Consider the following 19,370-nt stretch of genomic DNA (forward strand, 5'->3'; position numbering starts at 1 on the left):
TGACAGAGTGACAGAGTGACAGAGTGACAGAGTGACAGGGTGACAGGGTGACAGAGTGACAGGGTGACAGGGTGACAGAGTGACAGAGTGACAGGGGTGACAGGGTGACAGAGTGACAGGGTGACAGGGTGACAGAGTGACAGGGTGACAGGGTGACAGGGTGACAGAGTGACAGGGTGACAGGGTGACAGAGTGACAGAGTGACAGAGTGACAGGGTGACAGGGTGACAGGGTGACAGGGTGACAGAGTGACAGGGTGACAGGGTGACAGGGTGACAGGGTGACAGGGTGACAGAGTGACAGAGTGACAGGGTGACAGAGTGACAGGGTGACAGAGTGACAGAGTGACAGAGTGACAGGGTGACAGGGTGACAGAGTGACAGGGTGACAGGGTGACAGGGTGACAGAGTGACAGAGTGACAGGGTGACAGAGTGACAGAGTGACAGAGTGACAGAGTGACAGGGTGACAGAGTGACAGAGTGACAGAGTGACAGGGTGACAGAGTGACAGAGTGACAGAGTGAGGGACAAACCTTCAGGTGTAATAACAGTCAAACAATCAAGACATTACAATATGTTGGTAATCAGACCAAGTGTTCCCTTTGAAGTGCTCATCAGTTTGTTGATTCTATGAAATGTGCAACCCGGTCTAGGTTCAGCCCGGTCTAGGTTTAACCCGGTCTAGGTTCAACCCGGTCTAGGTTTAACCCGGTGTAGGTTCAACCCGGTCTAGGTTTAACCCGGTCTGGGTTCAACCCGGTCTAGGTTTAACCCGGTCTAGGTTCAACCCGGTCTAGGTTTAACCCGGTCTGGGTTCAACCCGGTCTGGGTTCAACCCGGTCTAGGTTCAACCCGGTCTAGGTTCAACCCGGTCTGGGTTCAACCCGGTCTGGGTTTAACCCGGTCTGGGTTTAACCCGGTCTGGGTTTAACCCGGTCTAGGTTCAACCCTGTCTAGGTTTAACCCGGTCTAGGTTCAACCCGGTCTAGGTTTAACCCGGTCTAGGTTTAACCCGGTCTGGGTTTAACCCGGTCTAGGTCCAACCCGGTCTGGGTTTAACCCGGTCTGGGTTCAACCCGGTCTGGGTTCAACCCGGTCTAGGTTTAACCCGGTCTAGGTTTAACCCGGTCTAGGTTCAACCCGGTCTGGGTTCAACCCGGTCTGGGTTTAACCCGGTCTGGGTTTAACCCGGTCTGGGTTCAACCCGGTCTGGGTTTAACCCGATCTGGGTTCAACCCGGTCTGGGTTTAACCCGGTCTGGGTTCAACCCGGTCTAGGTTTAACCCGGTCTAGGTTTAACCCGGTCTAGGTTTAACCCGGTCTGGGTTCAACCCGGTCTAGGTTTAACCCGGTCTAGGTTCAACCCGGTCTAGGTTTAACCCGGTCTGGGTTTAACCCGGTCTGGGTTCAACCCGCTTCTGCATCAGCGCCATGGACCTGAAAGAGAAACTCGTCTCCTGTCGGGAACATCTATGTCTGCCAGATCTTTTACTGCGCAAGCGAGAGTTGTTCCTCCTGTTGGACCGCTACGTACAGCAGGGCATCTGAGACACAGAGACGCAGGGCATCACTGAGACACAGAGACGCAGGGCATCTGAGACAGAGACGCAGGGCATCACTGAGACACAGAGACGCAGGGCATCTGAGACACAGAGACGCAGGGCATCACTGAGACACAGAGACGCAGGGCATCACTGAGACACAGAGACGCAGGGCATCTGAGACACAGAGACGCAGGACATCACTGAGACACAGAGACGCAGGGCATCTGAGACACAGAGACGCAGGGCATCACTGAGACACAGAGACGCAGGGCATCACTGAGACACAGAGACGCAGGACATCTGAGACACAGAGACGCAGGGCATCACTGAGACACAGAGACGCAGGACATCACTGAGACACAGAGACGCAGGGCATCTGAGACACAGAGACGCAGGACATCTGAGACACAGAGACGCAGGGCATCTGAGACACAGAGACGCAGGACATCACTGAGACACAGAGACGCAGGACATCTGAGACACAGAGACGCAGGGCATCACTGAGACACAGAGACGCAGGACATCTGAGACACAGAGACGCAGGACATCACTGAGACACAGAGACGCAGGGCATCACTGAGACACAGAGACGCAGGGCATCACTGAGACACAGAGACGCAGGGCATCACTGAGACACAGAGACGTTTCACAAAGAAGAAAAACAACCCGACCACATTGATCTGAACGAGAGAGAGAGATAAAGTTATTACAACTTCATTTCCCCATTATTTGAGAGTAAATCCTTTTAGTGCGTTAAGATCATTCTAATAAGAGAAGTGGATGTAACTTCTGTTAGCTTTCACACTGGAGAAATAAGAAACTAAATGTATGCAATCATGTATGGCATGAATCATTCATATCTCATTCTGAACTGTGAATGGTTTTCATTGACTAACCATTAGAAATGTTTGAATCGACTAACCATTAGAAATGTTTGAATCGACTAACCATTAGAAATGTTTGAATCGACTAACCATTAGAAATGTTTGAATCGACTAACCATTAGAAATGTTTGAATCGACTAACCATTAGAAATGTTTGAATCTGGCCAAACCTTTTCTGAAAAAGTTGATTCCAGAACAAAACTGTGTTATTAGATCAGTACGGACGTCAGATGTCCTGTTTGCTGTACGTAGCTGTCCCATAGGAGGACCAACTCACGGTAGTCCCGCCCACCTCTGCATCAGCGTCATGGACGTATAAAGAGAAACACGTTAACGCTATGGAGCGCCTGCACCTGTGGGCGTGGCTAACCCTCAGCTGGGATGAAAGAGCGCCTTATCCCACTGTCACCTGAACTCTGTGAAGAACATCCAGAAACATTCATCTGTCTGCATCTTGATGATTATTGATCTCATATTCCATTTACTTATAGACTCTTCTTGCACTATCTCTATTCTATTAGTATTAACTTGCACATCTCAAAACATTCTCTTGCACTATTTCATCTGTTTTATGTGTTTTATGTCCTATATATATTCATGTTGCTCTGTTGGAGGAGGACTTCAGTTTCTCATCTCCATGTCTCCTCTGAAGCTGCTGAGCTCATGATGAGAGAGACTTGGAACCTGCACAGGTGAACGCCCGGGGAGTGAGACAGGCTGCTGACCCGTCTGTCTGTTGCAGGTGTTTCTGGGCGGGAGCATCGTCAGTGACGGACCAATCAGAGTCCTGGAGGACCCGGAGCCCCAGCCCCCCCCCCGCTTCCTGCAGGGCCGCAGGGTCCCCGGGGGGCCACAGATGCTTCAGCTCAGTCTGGACGGGAGGAGGCTGTACGTCACCACGTCTCTGTTCAGTGGCTGGGACAAGCAGTTCTACCCCGACATGACCAAGTGAGTACTACTGTGTACTACTGTGTACTACTGTATACTACTGACTAATACTACTGTATACTACTGTATACTGCTGTATACTGCTGAATACTGCTGAATACTGCTGAATACTACAGTACCACAGTATACTGCTATATAGTTGGACTTTATGTTTCTGACGGAGACGTGGATTCGTGCTGGTGAGTTAACAGCTTTTTCTGAACTTCTACCACCTGACTGTTCATTCATCAGCACCCCGCGGACCACCGGTAGAGGTGGAGGGCTGGCGTCGGTCTTTAAATCCAGCTTTAATTGCCGTAAAACTCCGTCGAACAGCTTCTCCAGCTTTGAGCTGCAACTTTTCGAACTACACGTAACACTTCCAGTGCTCTGTGCTTTGATCTATCGCCCTCCGAAGTTCAATAAGGATTTTATTCAGGAATTCTCAGATTTTGTAGCGGGGGTTATCTTGAACTTTGATCGATGTTTAATCATTGGCGATTTTAATATTCATGTGTGCTGTGATTCCCGACCGCTCGTCTCATTGACTGTGGCGGCTCAATCCCCAGTTGCGTTTGAGTCGCCGAGAGGCTAAACTTGGCTATAAACTGTGACGCGTTTTTGAAGAGAAAGTCCATAGTGACGCAAGATAGTTTTTGGGATATTTAATAAACAAAATCATAACATGGACAAAACGGTCAACAGAAAAAATGACAGCACAAGCTCACCCTCTGTCATCCGCACTCAACATGAAACAGGTGACTTAAATACACAAACCACACCCATGTGACAATTACCGGAAGTGCTCAACAAACAAATAAAAGTGATGTAAACAAATAATAATAATACAAATAATGAACTTGGGCTAAGTAGCATTATGGCACCTACATTGACTCTTTTAACCTTACACAGTGGGTTAATGGCCCGACTCATGAGAAGGGACACACTGGACCTTGTGTTGTCTCATGGTTTAGATGTTTGTATCAGGGACATTTGTGACACTGGTATTTCGGACCATTTGCCGTGTTATTTACTATGACGCTGCCTTGCTCTCAAGTTGACTCGTGCGTTCCGGAGCGCCGCCTACGTGCGCTGAATCCTCTGACAGCGTCACAGTTTTCCGTTGCCTTTAATGACTCTGTGCTTTCCACATTAATTGACTCTTGTGACGCCAGTGCTGAGGAGATTCTCAGCCTTTTTAATTCTACTTGTATTCTGGACCTGATCGCTCCATCCACGGCCAAATGCCCTAAACCTGTGACTGAACCGTGGATGACTGACTCTACCCGCGCCCTGAGACGCGCATGTAGACGAGCAGAGAGGAGATGGAAGAAGGATAAACTTCACGTCTCCTTGGGGATTCTAAGAGACGACGGTTTAAGCGAATATCAGAGTGCTGTTAAATGTGCAAAAACACATTTTATTTCAAATCTTGTGTCCAAAAACCGAAATAGGCCCCAGTTCCTTTTTACCACTCTTAATTGTCTTTGAAATCCCTGTAACTCTCCCTGTGTTGTGCCGTCACCTACTCTATGTGAACAGTCTTGGCCATCAGATCTTCACCTCCTCCTCTCACCTTAGACCCAGCAGTGTCTCCTGTGTGCTCAGCTGTCTTCGAGCAGTTTGACCTGGTTTCACTGCCCGAGTTATCTGATGTGGTTACAAAATGGAAACCATCACAATACCCCTTAGACAGTATTCCTCCCAGACTACTGAAAGACGTTTTACTACAATTGGGTCATATATTTTAACTTTGATAAATATCTCTCTCACCTCAGGCTGCGTTCCAACCTTTCTTAAACACGCTGTAGTGCAGCCTCTTATCAAAAAACAGAACCTTGATCATTCTCTCCAACTGTAGACCTATTTCTAAGCTGCCCTTCCTGTCTAAAGTCCTAGAGAAAGTGGTGTTAGCGCAACTGCAGTCGCACCTTGTTCTAAACTGCATATCAGAGAAGTTTCAGTCTGGTTTTAAATCACGCCACAGTACAGAAACTGCTCTCCTAAGAGTTTTGAATGATCTTCTTTTAACGGCTGATTCTGGGAATTGTGCTGTGCTTGTGCTTTTAGATTTGTCTGCTGCTTTTGACACCATTGACCACCAAATCCTTTTATCACGCCTTGAACTGTGTGTTGGAATTAAAGGTAATGTCCTAAAATGGTTTCAATCCTATCTGTCAGAAAGGACCTTTTCTGTGCATCTTGGCCAGTATTCTTCAGCTGCAGCCCCACTAGCATATGGGGTCCCTCAAGGCTCTATCCTAGGCCCCATTTTGTTCAGTCTGTATTTACTACCTCTGGGGTCAACTTTTAAAAAGCATAACATTTCTTACCATTGCTTTGCAGATGATCTGCAGGTATACCTGCAGATGATCTGCAGGTATACCTGCCTATGAAAGCTTAGCTGTCTGAAAGACATCAATCATGGATGGAAATCAACTTCTTGACTCTCAACGAAAACAAGACAGAGATTATAATATGTGGAGAGTCTGAACTCCTGGATGGCTTTAATAGTGTCCTCGGCCCCTTAGCCTCCTACAGCCGTCCCTCTGTCAGAAATCTTGGAGTCATCTTTGAAGACTGTTTTAAATTCGACAAACAAATAAGCTCAGTTGTCAAGACAAGCTTCTTCCAGCTGCGGCTCCTGGGGAAGGTAAAGGCCTATCTTCCTAGTAAGGAACAGCTAATCCACCTATTTATAACGTCTCCTTTAGACTACTGTAACTCCCTGTATATCGGTGTTGATAAGTGTTTGATCCGTCGCCTGCAGCTGGTCCAACATGCGGCTGCACGCCTTCTTACTGGGAAGAGACGTTATGACCACATCACACCCGCAGACCTTCATTGGCTTCCTGTCAGTTACAGGATCCAGTTCAAGTACTTACTTGTTGTTTGTAAATCATTGCATGGACTGGCACCACATTACCTGTCTGAGTTGTTGCACCGCCATGCTCCAGCTAGAGCACTGCGATCAGCTCAGCAGAATATGTTGGTGGTTCCTCGGTGCAGGAAAACAACCCGAGGTGACCTTTCAGTGTTGCAGCTCCCAGACTGTGGAACAGCCTCCCAGTACATATCCAGACTGTGGAACAGCCTCCCAGTACATATCCAGACTGTGGAACAGCCTCCCAGTACATATCCAGACTGTGGAACAGCCTCCCAGTACATATCCAGACTGTGGAACAGCCTCCCAGTACATATCCAGACTGTGGAACAGCCTCCCAGTACATATCCAGACTGTGGAACAGCCTCCCAGTACATATCCAGACTGTGGAACAGCCTCCCAGTACATATCCAGACTGTGGAGCAGCCTCCCAGTACATATCCAGACTGTGGAACAGCCTCCCAGTACATATCCAGACTGTGGAACAGCCTCCCAGTACATATCCAGACTGTGGAACAGCCTCCCAGTGCATATCCAGACTGTGGAACAGCCTCCCAGTACATATCCAGACTGTGGAACAGCCTCCCAGTACATATCCAGACTGTGGAGCAGCCTCCCAGTACATATCCAGACTGTGGAGCAGCCTCCCAGTACATATCCAGACTGTGGAACAGCCTCCCAGTGCATATCCAGACTGTGGAACAGCCTCCCAGTGCATATCCAGACTGTGGAGCAGCCTCCCAGTGCATATCCAGACTGTGGAACAGCCTCCCAGTGCATATCCAGACTGTGGAACAGCCTCCCAGTGCATATCCAGACTGTGGAGCAGCCTCCCAGTACTGTAGTGTACTGCTGAATACTGTAGTACTGCAGTATAGCAGTATACTGTAGTACTGCAGTATACTGCTGAATACTGTAGTACTGTAGTACTACAGTATACTGTAGTACTGCAGTATACTGCTATACTGCAGTATACTGTAGTACTGCAGTATAGCAGTATACTGTAGTACTGCAGTATAGCAGTATACTGTAGTACTACAGTACTGACACACATTTTAAAAAGCATGCACAGAGAGCAGTGACGTGCGGTGAGGCACTGGCTCTTTCAAATATCATATTTTGACCGTAATCGAAATATTCTGTTCTTTTCAAAAGCTTTTTTAGTCGCTGTTATGATTCATTTTAAACAGAGCGTTCAACAAAAGGATACCAACATCTAAATATTGGATTGTTCTTTCTTAGTAAGATCCCATGTTCATTACAGTTGTGGTCTTACCTTGACTTGAATATAAGTCCATGCTATCCTTCTGGACAACAATCTCCATTACTTTGTAAAAGTCCTCCTTATCTTCCTGTAGTTTCAAAAGTCTAGTTTGTTGTTTGCGTAGAATAACAGTAGCAACAAGAACCTGTGGGCTGTTACGGCCCACCCTCTACTCCACGGTAGTGGCTCGTGGGGAGACCCGCAACATAAAATAATACACGCAAAAACAGGTAATTAGATACTGTGCGTTTATTCTTAAACAGCCGGTCGCTCACATGAGAAAAAGAAAGGTCTGGAGGACTGGCCAAAATAAACAAAACAAAGGAGGGAACCCGAGCCAGCCACACCACGGGCCGTAGGACCCAGAGCTTCTCCCCCTACCAGAAATCAATCTAACAGCCCTAATGGAAACAAAATGAAAAACTGGACTACCAGGTCCTCCAGGAAACACATCAGCACATCTATCAAAACACACAACAGCTCAAAAATACACAAGAAGGTCTTCTCCAAGGAGAGTGTCTCTCTGCGTCAGGATCGGGGGAGAGACCTCTTCTCCTCCAGCTTCTCCTTTTAAGTACCCAGCTGAATGGAAATAGGAACACCTGGGGAGGCGGGGCCAGGGGCGGACCAGGTGTACCTGCGCAGCAGAGAGACAGAGAAGACAACAAAGAGGGGAGCACGTAACGGGGCTCACGTGCGCCCCCTGCAGTGCGGCAGAGGTTATGGCTGCCTCTCCTGGTGCTTTTCTCATTGCCGTTGTATGATGAGACCAGCGAGCCTAAATATCATATATACGTGAAATAAGTTATTTAGAGACTATGGATGGCGAGGATAAATATAATAAAGGGATCTACAAACATTACATTGGTGACCTACAGTGAGATGGGAACAGGCATGCGCTTAGGGCCTGCTTTCCAGACAGTTTCTGTGGGGTGACGCATTCTGAGGTGAGGCAGATCTCATCTGTGCCTCACCTCACCCCACAGTAACTGGCTGGAGCGCGCTCACTAAATAAGTGCCCGCGCTAAATTAGTGCCCGTGCTCCAGCAAGTTACTGTGGGCTTACGAGAGGCAGAGCTCGTCCACTTCTCATCGCTCCCATGTAGTTGTAGCGGAGCTCGGCAAATTAGCCGATTTTGACGATAAAAAGCGATTGGAATCAGAAATCACACTTACACAAGATCAGTGGAGACATTTTATTATTATTATTATTTAGTTTTTCTTTATTTTTTTTTCCGTTACATCGGAGTATGAGAGGTGAGGCTCTGCCTCCCCTGACAGCACGTCGCTGACAGAGATGCTGTTAGCTGTTAGCCCTTAGCTGTTAGCTGTTAGCTGCTAACAAAGGCTGCTTGAAGTTACATCATGATGTGTTCAGGCTCTATCAGTAAAAACGAGTATTGGGCAGATAAATGATGACGTTATCAAACTGTTCAGATGAAGTCGTGGAGTAAAATGTATTTTTGGTGAGAAACTTGAATAAATCCAGAGGTTTGAAGGAGATGTGTAACGTGTTGTACTGTCTGTCCGGAGGTTATGTATTTATAGTGAGTGTAAATGTGTTAATGTGTGCAGGCAGGGCTCCGTGATGATGCAGGTGGACGTGGACTCGAAGGTGGGGGGTCTCTCCCTGAACCAGGACTTCCTGGTGGACTTCGGTAAAGAACCGGACGGGCCGGCGCTGGCCCACGAGCTGAGATACCCCGGGGGGGACTGCACCTCAGACATCTGGCTGTAGAGGGACGACACAGAGTAGCTTCATCAATAACACACCTCTCATCCAATCACTAACACTCACTGCCTCTCATCCAATCACTAACACTCACTGCCTCTCATCCAATCACTAACACTCACTGCCTCTCATCCAATCACTAACACTCACTGCCTCTCATCCAATCACTAACACTCACTGCCTCTCATCCAATCACTAACACTCACTGCCTCTCATCCAATCACTAACACTCACTGCCTCTCATCCAATCATTACAACTGCTCGCAGATCAGCTGACTGCTCTCAGATCAGCTGTGAAAGTACATATGAAGCGCTGTGGAGAAATAAAAGGTGAAACATAATTGGTGTGTGTTTACTTTTAGAAACCAGCAGCTGCACGATGTAAACAAACTGGTTAAACTTATAAAACTCTGTGACGGTGGAAAATAATCAGAGCAGGATTTTAAACTGAGATATAAAAAGAGTATACCGGATAAAGCTAACATGTTTTACACACTTTGAAACATCCAGACATGAAAGTGATTTCAATGTGAAAATAAATAATAAATAAAACAACTTTTTTTATTCTAAAATTAGAATACAAATTAAAAGTGCAGCAAGAATATAATTCAATAAAACTTAAAATATATAAATGACTATAAGTTTATATTAGCATCAGAGGTGATTGATTTCCTCCTGCTGTGTTCAGGTGATCCAGGAAGCAATGGGACCAATCAGCTGTCAGCATGACGCCACCATAAGAGTTGTATTAACCAGAACGTGATGTTATTATTTACCATGAAGAGGAGAGTTGGGGCAAAGCTTCAGAATAAATACACTCAAATAAAAGAGATTTCATTTCCTCTTGCTGTGTGTACTTTTTTTTTAAATTACCGATCCATCTGAAACATGTTAAAGTCTCCATGAACCAAAGAACCAGAGAACCTTAGAACCAGATAAACAACAGAACCACAGGAACCACAGAAACAACAGAATCACCGGTCAGCCTCCTGCAGTTCCTCTCCTCTCCACACGGGGGCTGCAGTTCCTCTCCTCTCCACAGGGGGGCTGCAGTTCCTCTCCTCTCCACACGGGGGCTGCAGTTCCTCTCCTCTCCACAGGGGGGCTGCAGTTCCTCTCCTCTCCACACGGGGGCTGCAGTTCCTCTCCTCTCCACAGGGGGCTGCAGTTCCTCTCCTCTCCACAGGGGGGCTGCAGTTCCTCTCCTGTCCAAAGGGGGGCTGCAGTTCCTCTCCTCTCCAAAGGGGGGCTGCAGTTCCTCTCCTGTCCACAGGGGAGCTGCAGTTCCTCTCCTGTCCACAGGGGGCGCTACACACCGGCAGCCTCCCCGCAGAAGAAGAAGCAGCAGCTGTTGTTGACAGAATCAATGGGAACTAACTGGGAATAAAAGTTCCCTTTGAACCCGCGGAACTGTCTCCAGGTAGGACCGGCTCACCTGGACCCTCACCTGCAGACCACCTGTGCGAGGGGGCTAACGTTAGCTTAGCATTCCGCTTTAAAGACAAGCAACAGTTGGCTTTAAGCTGCTAATGCTAACAGTGCGGAGTGGATGGGTTAGCTCCTCTAAGCTAACAGATGCTAACGCTTAGTTAGCTGGTTAACTAACTGCGCATTAAGTAGTTTAACTAGTTTATCAAACTCAAAGCTAAGCTAACAGTCTGTTTATCACTTTAACCCGAGAGGCTGAGGTAATGCTAACTTCCGATTAGCTTTATATTAAAGCTTTATTTACTGTGGGAGCTCTGAGCTAACATGCTAACATCAGCTGACTGCTAACAATGGATTTAAAGAGTCATTACTTTATTATCTCTCTCAGGTGATTACATCATTACTTCAGGTTAGCATCCTCTCTCAGGTTAGCATCCTCTCTCAGGTCAGAGACAGCAGCCTCTGTGTGGAGAGAAAGATACCGTCTGCTAACTGTTTACTTCAGGTTAGCATCCTCTCTCAGGTTAGCATCCTCTCTCAGGTTAGCATCCTCTCTCAGGTCAGAGACAGCAGCCTCTGTGTGGAGAGAAAGATACCGTCTGCTTGTGTGTGGAAAAGTGCTTTATCTCTGTTATCACCAGCTGTACACAAACAACAACAACAACAACAACATGAGGCAATAAGAGAGAAAAGCAGAAATATAACTACTATGTCTGATTCATATTCTGCTCTGAGACTGTGATATTAGGATATATAAATATACTATAGACAAGTATTTACACCAAATGGAAGTATACAAAATCTCACACTCACACACAGTCACACTCACACACAGTCACACTCTCACACAGTCACACTCACACACAGTCACACTCTCACACATCTCACACAGTCACACTCACACACAGTCACACTCTCACACAGTCACACTCACACACAGTCACACTCTCACACACAGTCACACTCTCACACACAGTCACACTCACACACAGTCACACTCTCACACACAGTCACACTCTCACACAGTCACACTCACACACAGTCACACTCTCACACAGTCACACTCTCACACAGTCACACTCACACACAGTCACACTCTCACACAGTCACACTCTCACACAGTCACACTCTCACACACAGTCACACTCTCACACACAGTCACACTCTCACACAGTCACACTCACACACACAGTCACACTCACACAGTCACACTCTCACACAGTCACACCTCCACACAGTCACACTCACACAGTCACACTCTCACACACAGTCACACTCACACAGTCACACTCCACCATCAGTCACACCTCACAACAGACTCACACCAGTCACACTCACACTGTCACACAGTCACACTCACACACAGTCACACTCTCACACAGTCACACTCACACACAGTCACACTCTCACACAGTCACACTCTCACACAGTCACACTCTCACACAGTCACACTCTCACACAGTCACACTCACACAGTCACACTCTCACACAGTCACACTCTCACACAGTCACACTCACACACAGTCACACTCTCACACAGTCACACTCACACACAGTCACACTCTCACACAGTCACACTCACACACAGTCACACTCACACAGTCACACTCACACACTCTTGTTCCTGCTGCTCTCTGTGTGTTTCAGGTCAGACAGAATAACACATCTTTATTCATTATTTTATAAACGTGCATTGACTTTTAAATTCAAAATAACTGTGTGTGTGTGTTCCAGTGGAGGAGCAGTCCTGATGGAGGACTCGGAGCCGGAGCCCCCCCCCCTCAGCGACCCCCCCCCTGGGTGTGATGCTGATCGATGCTGAAGTCGCACAGAGGGCGTGTCGAGAAGTGCTGCAGCAGCTGAAGCTGAACCAGGGGGAGGAGCCTCAACGAATGAAACTGGACCAGGGGGAGGGGCCTCAGCGGGGGGAGGAGCCTCAGCAGGTAGAGGAGCCTCAACAAATGAAGCGGGACCAGGGGGAGGAGCCTCAATCGATTAAACTGACCCAGGGGGAGGATCCTCAACTAATGAAGCTGGACCAGGGGGAAGAGCCTCAATCGATTAAACTGACCCAGGGAGAGGAGCCTCAATCAATTAAACTGACCCAGGGGGAGGAGCCTCAATCGATGATACTGACCCAGGGGGAGGAGCCTCAATCGATGAAACTGACCCAGGGGGAGGAGCCTCAATCGATGATACTGACCCAGGGGGAAGAGCCTCAGCAGATTAATCTGAACCAGGGGGAGGGGCCTCGGTGGGGGGAGGAGCCTCAACATATGAAGCTAAACCAGGGGGAGGAGCCTCAGTGGGGGGAGGAGCCTCAACATATTAAGCTGAACCAGGGGGAGGAGCCTCAATCAATGAAACTGACCCAGGGGGAGGAGCCTCAGCAGATTAATGTGAACCAGGGGGAGGGGCCTCAGTGGGGGGAGGAGCCTCAACATATGAAGCTGAACCAGGGGGAGGAGCCTCAGTGGGGGGAGGAGCCTCAACATATGAAGCTGAACCAGAGGGAGGAGCCTCAGTGGGGGGAGGAGCCTCAATCGATGAAACTGACCCAGGGGGAGGAGCCTCAATCGATGAAACTGACCCAGGGGGAGGAGCCTCAATCGATGAAACTGACCCAGGGGGAGGAGCCTCAACTAATGAAGCTGAACCAGGGGGAGGAGCCTCAACTAATGAAGCTGAACCAGGGGGAGGAGCCTCAGCAACGCCCCGCCCCCCCCACGCTGCAGGTGGATGACACAGAGGCCCCGCCCCCTGCCCCTGAGGCCCCGCCCCCTGCCTCTATCCCTTCCCCTCCTGAGGCCCCGCCCCATGTCTCTGCCCCGCCCCCTCCTGAGGCCCCGCCCCCCGGCTCGGTGAAGAGTCTCCGCCTCCGGCAGCGTTCCAACCCGTCCAAACAGTCGTGGCTGCTCCGCCTGTTCGAGTCCAAGCTGTTTGACGTCTCCATGGCGATCTCCTACCTGCACAGCTCCAAGGAGCCGGGGGTGCAGGCCTACATCGGGAACCGGCTGTTCAGCTTCAGCCACGACCAGGTGGACTTCTACCTGCCGCAGCTGCTCACCATGTACATCCACATGGACGAGGACGTGGGCGACGCCATCAAGCCCTACGTGGTGAGTGAGGGCCCTGAACGCAGCATTCACTCACCTGTTAAGATAAGAAGTACTTTATAGTCAACGTTAACATCTCTTCAAGCCCTACGTGGTGAGGGGCCCTGAACGCAGCATTTACACACCTGTTAGCATCCTCTGTTTCTAAATCCAGCATCTCTGTGTGGTGTGTTCAGGTGCAGTATACAATACGATATTACTTTATTTGTCAGTTTTGATTTGAAAGCTGCTGACAAACCTTTGTACCAGGTCGTGTTGCAGTACTGCAGAATGGACATGATCACACAAGCCTGTGACCTAAGATTTTCAACGACATAATTACTCTGTAGCTATGTTAGTTTGACAATAAAGAACCTTGAACCTTGAGATGTGAAGAACAACAGAAGAATTTCTCCGCTCGCCCCAAAAGACCTAAGACGGCGGAGAAAATAAATTCTTAGTTTTGTCCTTTTGCACAGATGTTCAATGTGCTCCTTCCATGACAGCAGATGTTCAATGTGCTCCTTCCATGACAGCAGATGTTCAATGTGCTCCTTCCATGACAGCAGATGTTCAATGTGCTCCTTCCATGACAGCAGACGGTCAATGTGCTCCTTCCATGACAGCAGACGGTCATCATTACACCCAAGTATTTGTATGAAACTGCTTGATTTCATCTGTATGGCAATGGGGACTTTATGGGAGTCCGATGGTGAGCCAAAAATGATTTCCTCAGTTTTCTTGGTGTTGATCTCAAGAGCATATCAGTCCACTCGACCACCTGAGTTACAGCCTGTTGGTGCAGCTCAGGGTCGTCTGTGTTACTGAGCAGAGATATTATTGCAGTATCATCAGAGTACTTAATGATGACTTGATTTGGTGTGTTGGTACGACATCAGTGTAGAGAGTAAAGAGCACAGCTGAACTCACGCAGCCCTGGGGGGCACCTACGTTGGTTGTGATGGCAGATGCCAGGGTTTTGTTAACCTTCACAAGTTGCTCTCTACTAGTGAGGAAAGCAGCATACCAGCACATCAGGTATGGATTTACTTCCATTTTGGCCATTTTGACACCAAGATGTCTGCTTGTATTGTGTTGAATGCTGATGAGAAGTCTAGGAAGAGGGCTGTTGCATAGGTGTTACGTTTATCTAAATGTTTAGTGATGATGTGAACCAAAGTGGCCACACTCAGGAGTGGTGTGTTCAGGTACACCACTGCAGACAGAGCATCTGGTTCAGTCTTCACTGTGTAACCCCTCCCCCTCTCTGTGGTGTGTTCAGGTACACCGCTGCAGACAGAGCATCTGGTTCAGTCTTCAGTGTGTAACCCCTCCCCCTCTGTGGTGTGTTCAGGTGCACTGTGTAACCCCTCCCCCTCTCTGTGGTGTGTTCAGGTACACCGCTGCAGACAGAGCATCTGGTTCAGTCTTCAGTGTGCCTGGCTGTTGGGAGCGTATTCTTCAGATATGCACATCTCCACTCAGAGACACTCCAGAGGCACCAAGCTGAGGAAGATCATCCTGTCTGACGAGCTGAAGCCAGCAGGGACCCGGGGGCGCAGAGACCCCCTGACGCTGACCCCCTTCTGCCCCCTGACCCCCCCCCCAGGCCCCCTGACCCCCCCTGAACACAGCCTCTCGCCCTCCAAACGGACGCACCAACGCTCCAAGTCCGACGCCACAGTGAGCATCAGCCTGAGCAGCAACCTGAAGAGGACGAGCAGCAACCCCCGGGTGGAGAGCCAGGATGAGGTGAGGGGGGTGGGGGTGTGTTCAAAGACTCTAAGGTTTTATCATCTGCTCAGCAGCTACAGTGGAGAGATGGCAATGACATTCTTCTGACCTGAGCTCATCCAACAATGCATGTATAATAAAATACAAAATAGTGCATTAAGTCTATGTACATGCAAATAGTGTGTGTGTGTGTGTGTGTGTGTGTGTGTGTGTGTGTGTGTGTGTGTGTGTGTGTGTGTGTGTGTGTGTGTGTGTGTGTGTGTGTGTGTGTGTGTGTGTGTGTGTGTGTGTGTGTGTGTGTGTGTGTGTGTGTGTGTGTGTGTGTGTGTGGTGTGTGTGTGTGTGTGTGTGTGTGTGTGTGTGTGTGTGTGTGTGTGTGTGTGTGTGTGTGTGTGTGTGTGTGTGTGTGTGTGTGTGTGTGTGTGTGTGTGTGTGTGTGTGTGTGTGTGTGTGTGTGTGTGTGATGCTGCAGAGGGACATCACACACTACAAACACAGTGTGTGAAGAGCCGTGACCTCTGACCTCTGCCCTCAGGACAGCAGCTCCAGCTCCGAAAGTCTGGAGTTTGTCAAGCGGCCCGTAAGTCCTCCTCAGGGTGCATTGTGGGTAACGAGGTGCTGGAGGCTCTGGGTTCTGGTTCAGGGTGTTTCTCTGGACCTTGATTCTGTTTCTGTCTCATCCAATCAGATGTGTGGTGTGTGTTGGGGAGAACCAATCAGGAGGCTGCTCCGGGGCCATGTGACCTCTCACTGATTCTTTATTATCATTGAACGTTAATCTAATTCCTTCCTTCATGTCTGTCTTCAGCTGCTCTCTGTGCACACACAGAATATCAGTTTACACTAGTTATCATTTCAATATAATATACCTTCCCAATAACTCTTATTTCAAGTCCTAACCCATCATGTATTGATCTAACCAGATACTATTCAGTGATTTGACCAGCAGCTGATCACACGGGGGGTTCCACAGGGATCAGCATTAGGACCTCCACTATTTATAATAAATACTCTTAAACCTGTAGCTGGTTGGGATCTCCTTCTGTACTCTGATGAGCCTAACCTGTAGCTGGTTGGGATCTCCTTCTGTACTCTGATGAGCCTAACCTGCAGCTGGTTGGGATCTCCTTCTGTACTCTGATGAGCCTAACCTGTAGCTGGTTGGGATCTCCTTCTGTACTCTGATGAGCCTAACTCTAACCTGCAGCTGGTTGGGATCTCCTTCTGTACTCTGATGAGCCTAACTCTAACCTGCAGCTGGTTGGGATCTCCTTCTGTACTCTGATGAGCCTAACCTGTAGCTGGTTGGGATCTCCTTCTGTACTCTGATGAGCCTAACCTGTAGCTGGTTGGGATCTCCTTCTGTACTCTGATGAGCCTAACCTGTAGCTGGTTGGGATCTCCTTCTGTACTCTGATGAGCCTAACTCTAACCTGCAGCTGGTTGGGATCTCCTTCTGTACTCTGATGAGCCTAACCTGTAGCTGGTTGGGATCTCCTTCTGTACTCTGATGAGCCTAACTCTAACCTGCAGCTGGTTGGGATCTCCTTCTGTACTCTGATGAGCCTAACCTGTAGCTGGTTGGGATCTCCTTCTGTACTCTGATGAGCCTAACCTGTAGCTGGTTGGGATCTCCTTCTGTACTCTGATGAGCCTAACTCTAACCTTATACTTCAATACAAACAATGAAGAAAGGCAGAAACATGTCTTTCCTTTTAGTTTGAAAAGATAGATGTAATCAGTTTATGTTCATGAAAGGAAGCAGCCGACTGGTCCCTCCATAAACCACCTCAGGCTTTCCTAAAGACCCCCACCATTAAACCATACACCCCCAGTCCGTTAACCAAATCTCTTTTCCCCCCCGTGGAATAACAGTCCTTCACATACGTCTGTTACACACATACAAGACTAAAGAACACAATTGAACAGAGTAAATCATATCATATGATCATAAATGATGTGATGATCATTTGACACAACATATCATCATGGCCATATTCAACTCTGTTATCACTCCTGATATTCAGCAGCCCTAACCTTAGGACGTTCTCCCAGAATGCAACGGGTCCTGACCCCTTCACCTCACCTGTCCCCCCCCAGCCGGTGCGCCTGGCCCCCCAGAGGGAGTTCATTAAGTCCCTGATGGGCATCGGGAAGCGGCTGGCGACCCTCCCCACCAAGGAGCAGAAGACCCAGCGCCTGGTCTCAGAGCTCTCGCTGCTGAACCACAAGCTGCCCGCCAGAGTCTGGCTGCCCACCGCCGCCTTCGACCACCACGTGGTGAGGGTCCCACACACACAGGCCGTGGTGCTCAACTCCAAGGACAAGGTAACACCTGTGGACACACCTGAGACACCTGAGACTGTTAGCTTAGCACAAACACAAGGTCACACCTGAGACACACCTGAGACACCTGAAACTGTTAGCTTAGCACAAACACAAGGTCACACCTGGGGACACACCTGAGACACCTGAAACTGTTAGCTTAGCACAAACACAAGGTCACACCTGAGACACACCTGAGACACCTGAGACTGTTAGCTTAGCACAAACACAAGGTCACACCTGGGGACACACCTGGGGACACCTGAGAACACATGACACACTACCCTGAGAACACATGACACACATCCGAGTACACCTGAGAATTGACACTGTTAGCTTAGCACAAACACAGGGTAACACCTGACAGTAGTAGTTGTAGTCTGAGTGTTGTCTGACTCCAGGTGAGTCATGTGACCATGTTGACCTCTGATCCCAGGCTCCCTACCTGATCTACGTGGAGGTTCTGGAGTGTGAGAACTTCGAGACATCCAGCGTTCCGGTGCGGATCCCGGAGAACCGGATCCGCAGCACGCGCTCCGTGGAGAACCTCCCGGACTGCGGCATGACGGCGGAGCAGCGAGCCGGAAGCTTCTCCACCGTGCCCAACTATGACAACGACGACGAGGCCTGGAGCGTGGACGATATCGGAGAGCTGCAGGTGGAGGTGAGAGGGGGAGGGGCTACATGATGAATAACCAATCAGAGGGAGGGGAGCATGGGGAGGGGCTACATGCTACACGGAGTGTTTCCTGACGGACACACGCGGAGTGTTTCCTGACGGACACACGCGGAGTGTTTCCTGACGGACACACGCGGAGTGTTTCCTGACGGACACACGCGGAGTGTTTCCTGACGGACACACGCGGAGTGTTTCCTGACGGACACACGCGGAGTGTTTCCTGACGGACACACGCGGAGTGTTACCTGAGGGACACACGCGGAGTGTTTCCTGACGGACACACGCGGAGTGTTACCTGACGGACACACGCGGAGTGTTTCCTGACGGACACACGCGGAGTGTTACCTGAGGGACACACGCGGAGTGTTACCTGACGGACACACGCGGAGTGTTTCCTGACGGACACACGCGGAGTGTTACCTGAGGGACACATGCGGAGTGTTTCCTGACGGACACACGCGGAGTGTTACCTGAGGGACACACGCGGAGTGTTTCCTGACGAACACGTACACTTGTTAGTCGGTCAGGTATCAGCAGGTAAAGTCAGGTGATGCAGACTCTCTGCTGGAGGGCTTGATAAGCCACTCCCCCTCCACACTGGTTGGTTTGGAACAGACCTTAAAGGGGACCTATCATGCAAAATGCACTTTTGTACGTCTTTTCTACATGAATATGTGTCCCCGGTGTTCCAGGGAACTCACCAAGTGTCAGAAAACACAACCCTCTCTATTTTCCTCCATACCAAATCTCTAAAAAAGGGGCTGCAACGGATCTGATAAAAACTGATCCAGATTTGAACACTGTCCTGACGTCAGGACGGTGGCGCTACGGCTATTGGGCCAACTCCACCAATCAGGAGGAGACAGCCACGGCC

At 49.1% G+C, this 19,370-nt stretch overlaps 2 protein-coding genes across 3 annotated transcripts in view; both read left to right on the forward strand.

Annotated features, from left to right (window-relative positions):
• selenbp1 (selenium binding protein 1) overlaps positions 1-9,576 on the forward strand; it is a 29,949-nt gene extending 20,373 nt beyond the window's left edge. The window contains exons 10-11 of the mRNA XM_034115429.1: positions 3,171-3,376; positions 9,079-9,576. Of these exons, the coding sequence (XP_033971320.1) occupies positions 3,171-3,376; positions 9,079-9,241 (369 nt within the window). The 3' untranslated portion in view covers positions 9,242-9,576. The remainder of the gene's footprint in view (positions 1-3,170; positions 3,377-9,078) is intronic.
• Positions 9,577-10,465: 889 nt separating this feature from the next.
• On the forward strand, positions 10,466-18,481 carry pi4kb (phosphatidylinositol 4-kinase, catalytic, beta; the record flags this gene model as incomplete). Of its 2 annotated transcripts, XM_034115431.1 has the most annotated exon segments (6): positions 10,466-10,655; positions 12,398-13,782; positions 15,154-15,510; positions 16,028-16,072; positions 17,593-17,820; positions 18,254-18,481. In XM_034115431.1, coding segments are annotated over 5 exon segments (2,172 nt in total), but the record flags the coding sequence as incomplete, so codon positions are not given.
• Between the last annotated feature and the right edge of the window lie 889 nt (positions 18,482-19,370).

Source organism: Trematomus bernacchii, unplaced genomic scaffold, assembly GCF_902827165.1.
Source record: "Trematomus bernacchii unplaced genomic scaffold, fTreBer1.1, whole genome shotgun sequence".
Taxonomy (NCBI): Eukaryota; Metazoa; Chordata; class Actinopteri; order Perciformes; family Nototheniidae; genus Trematomus; species Trematomus bernacchii.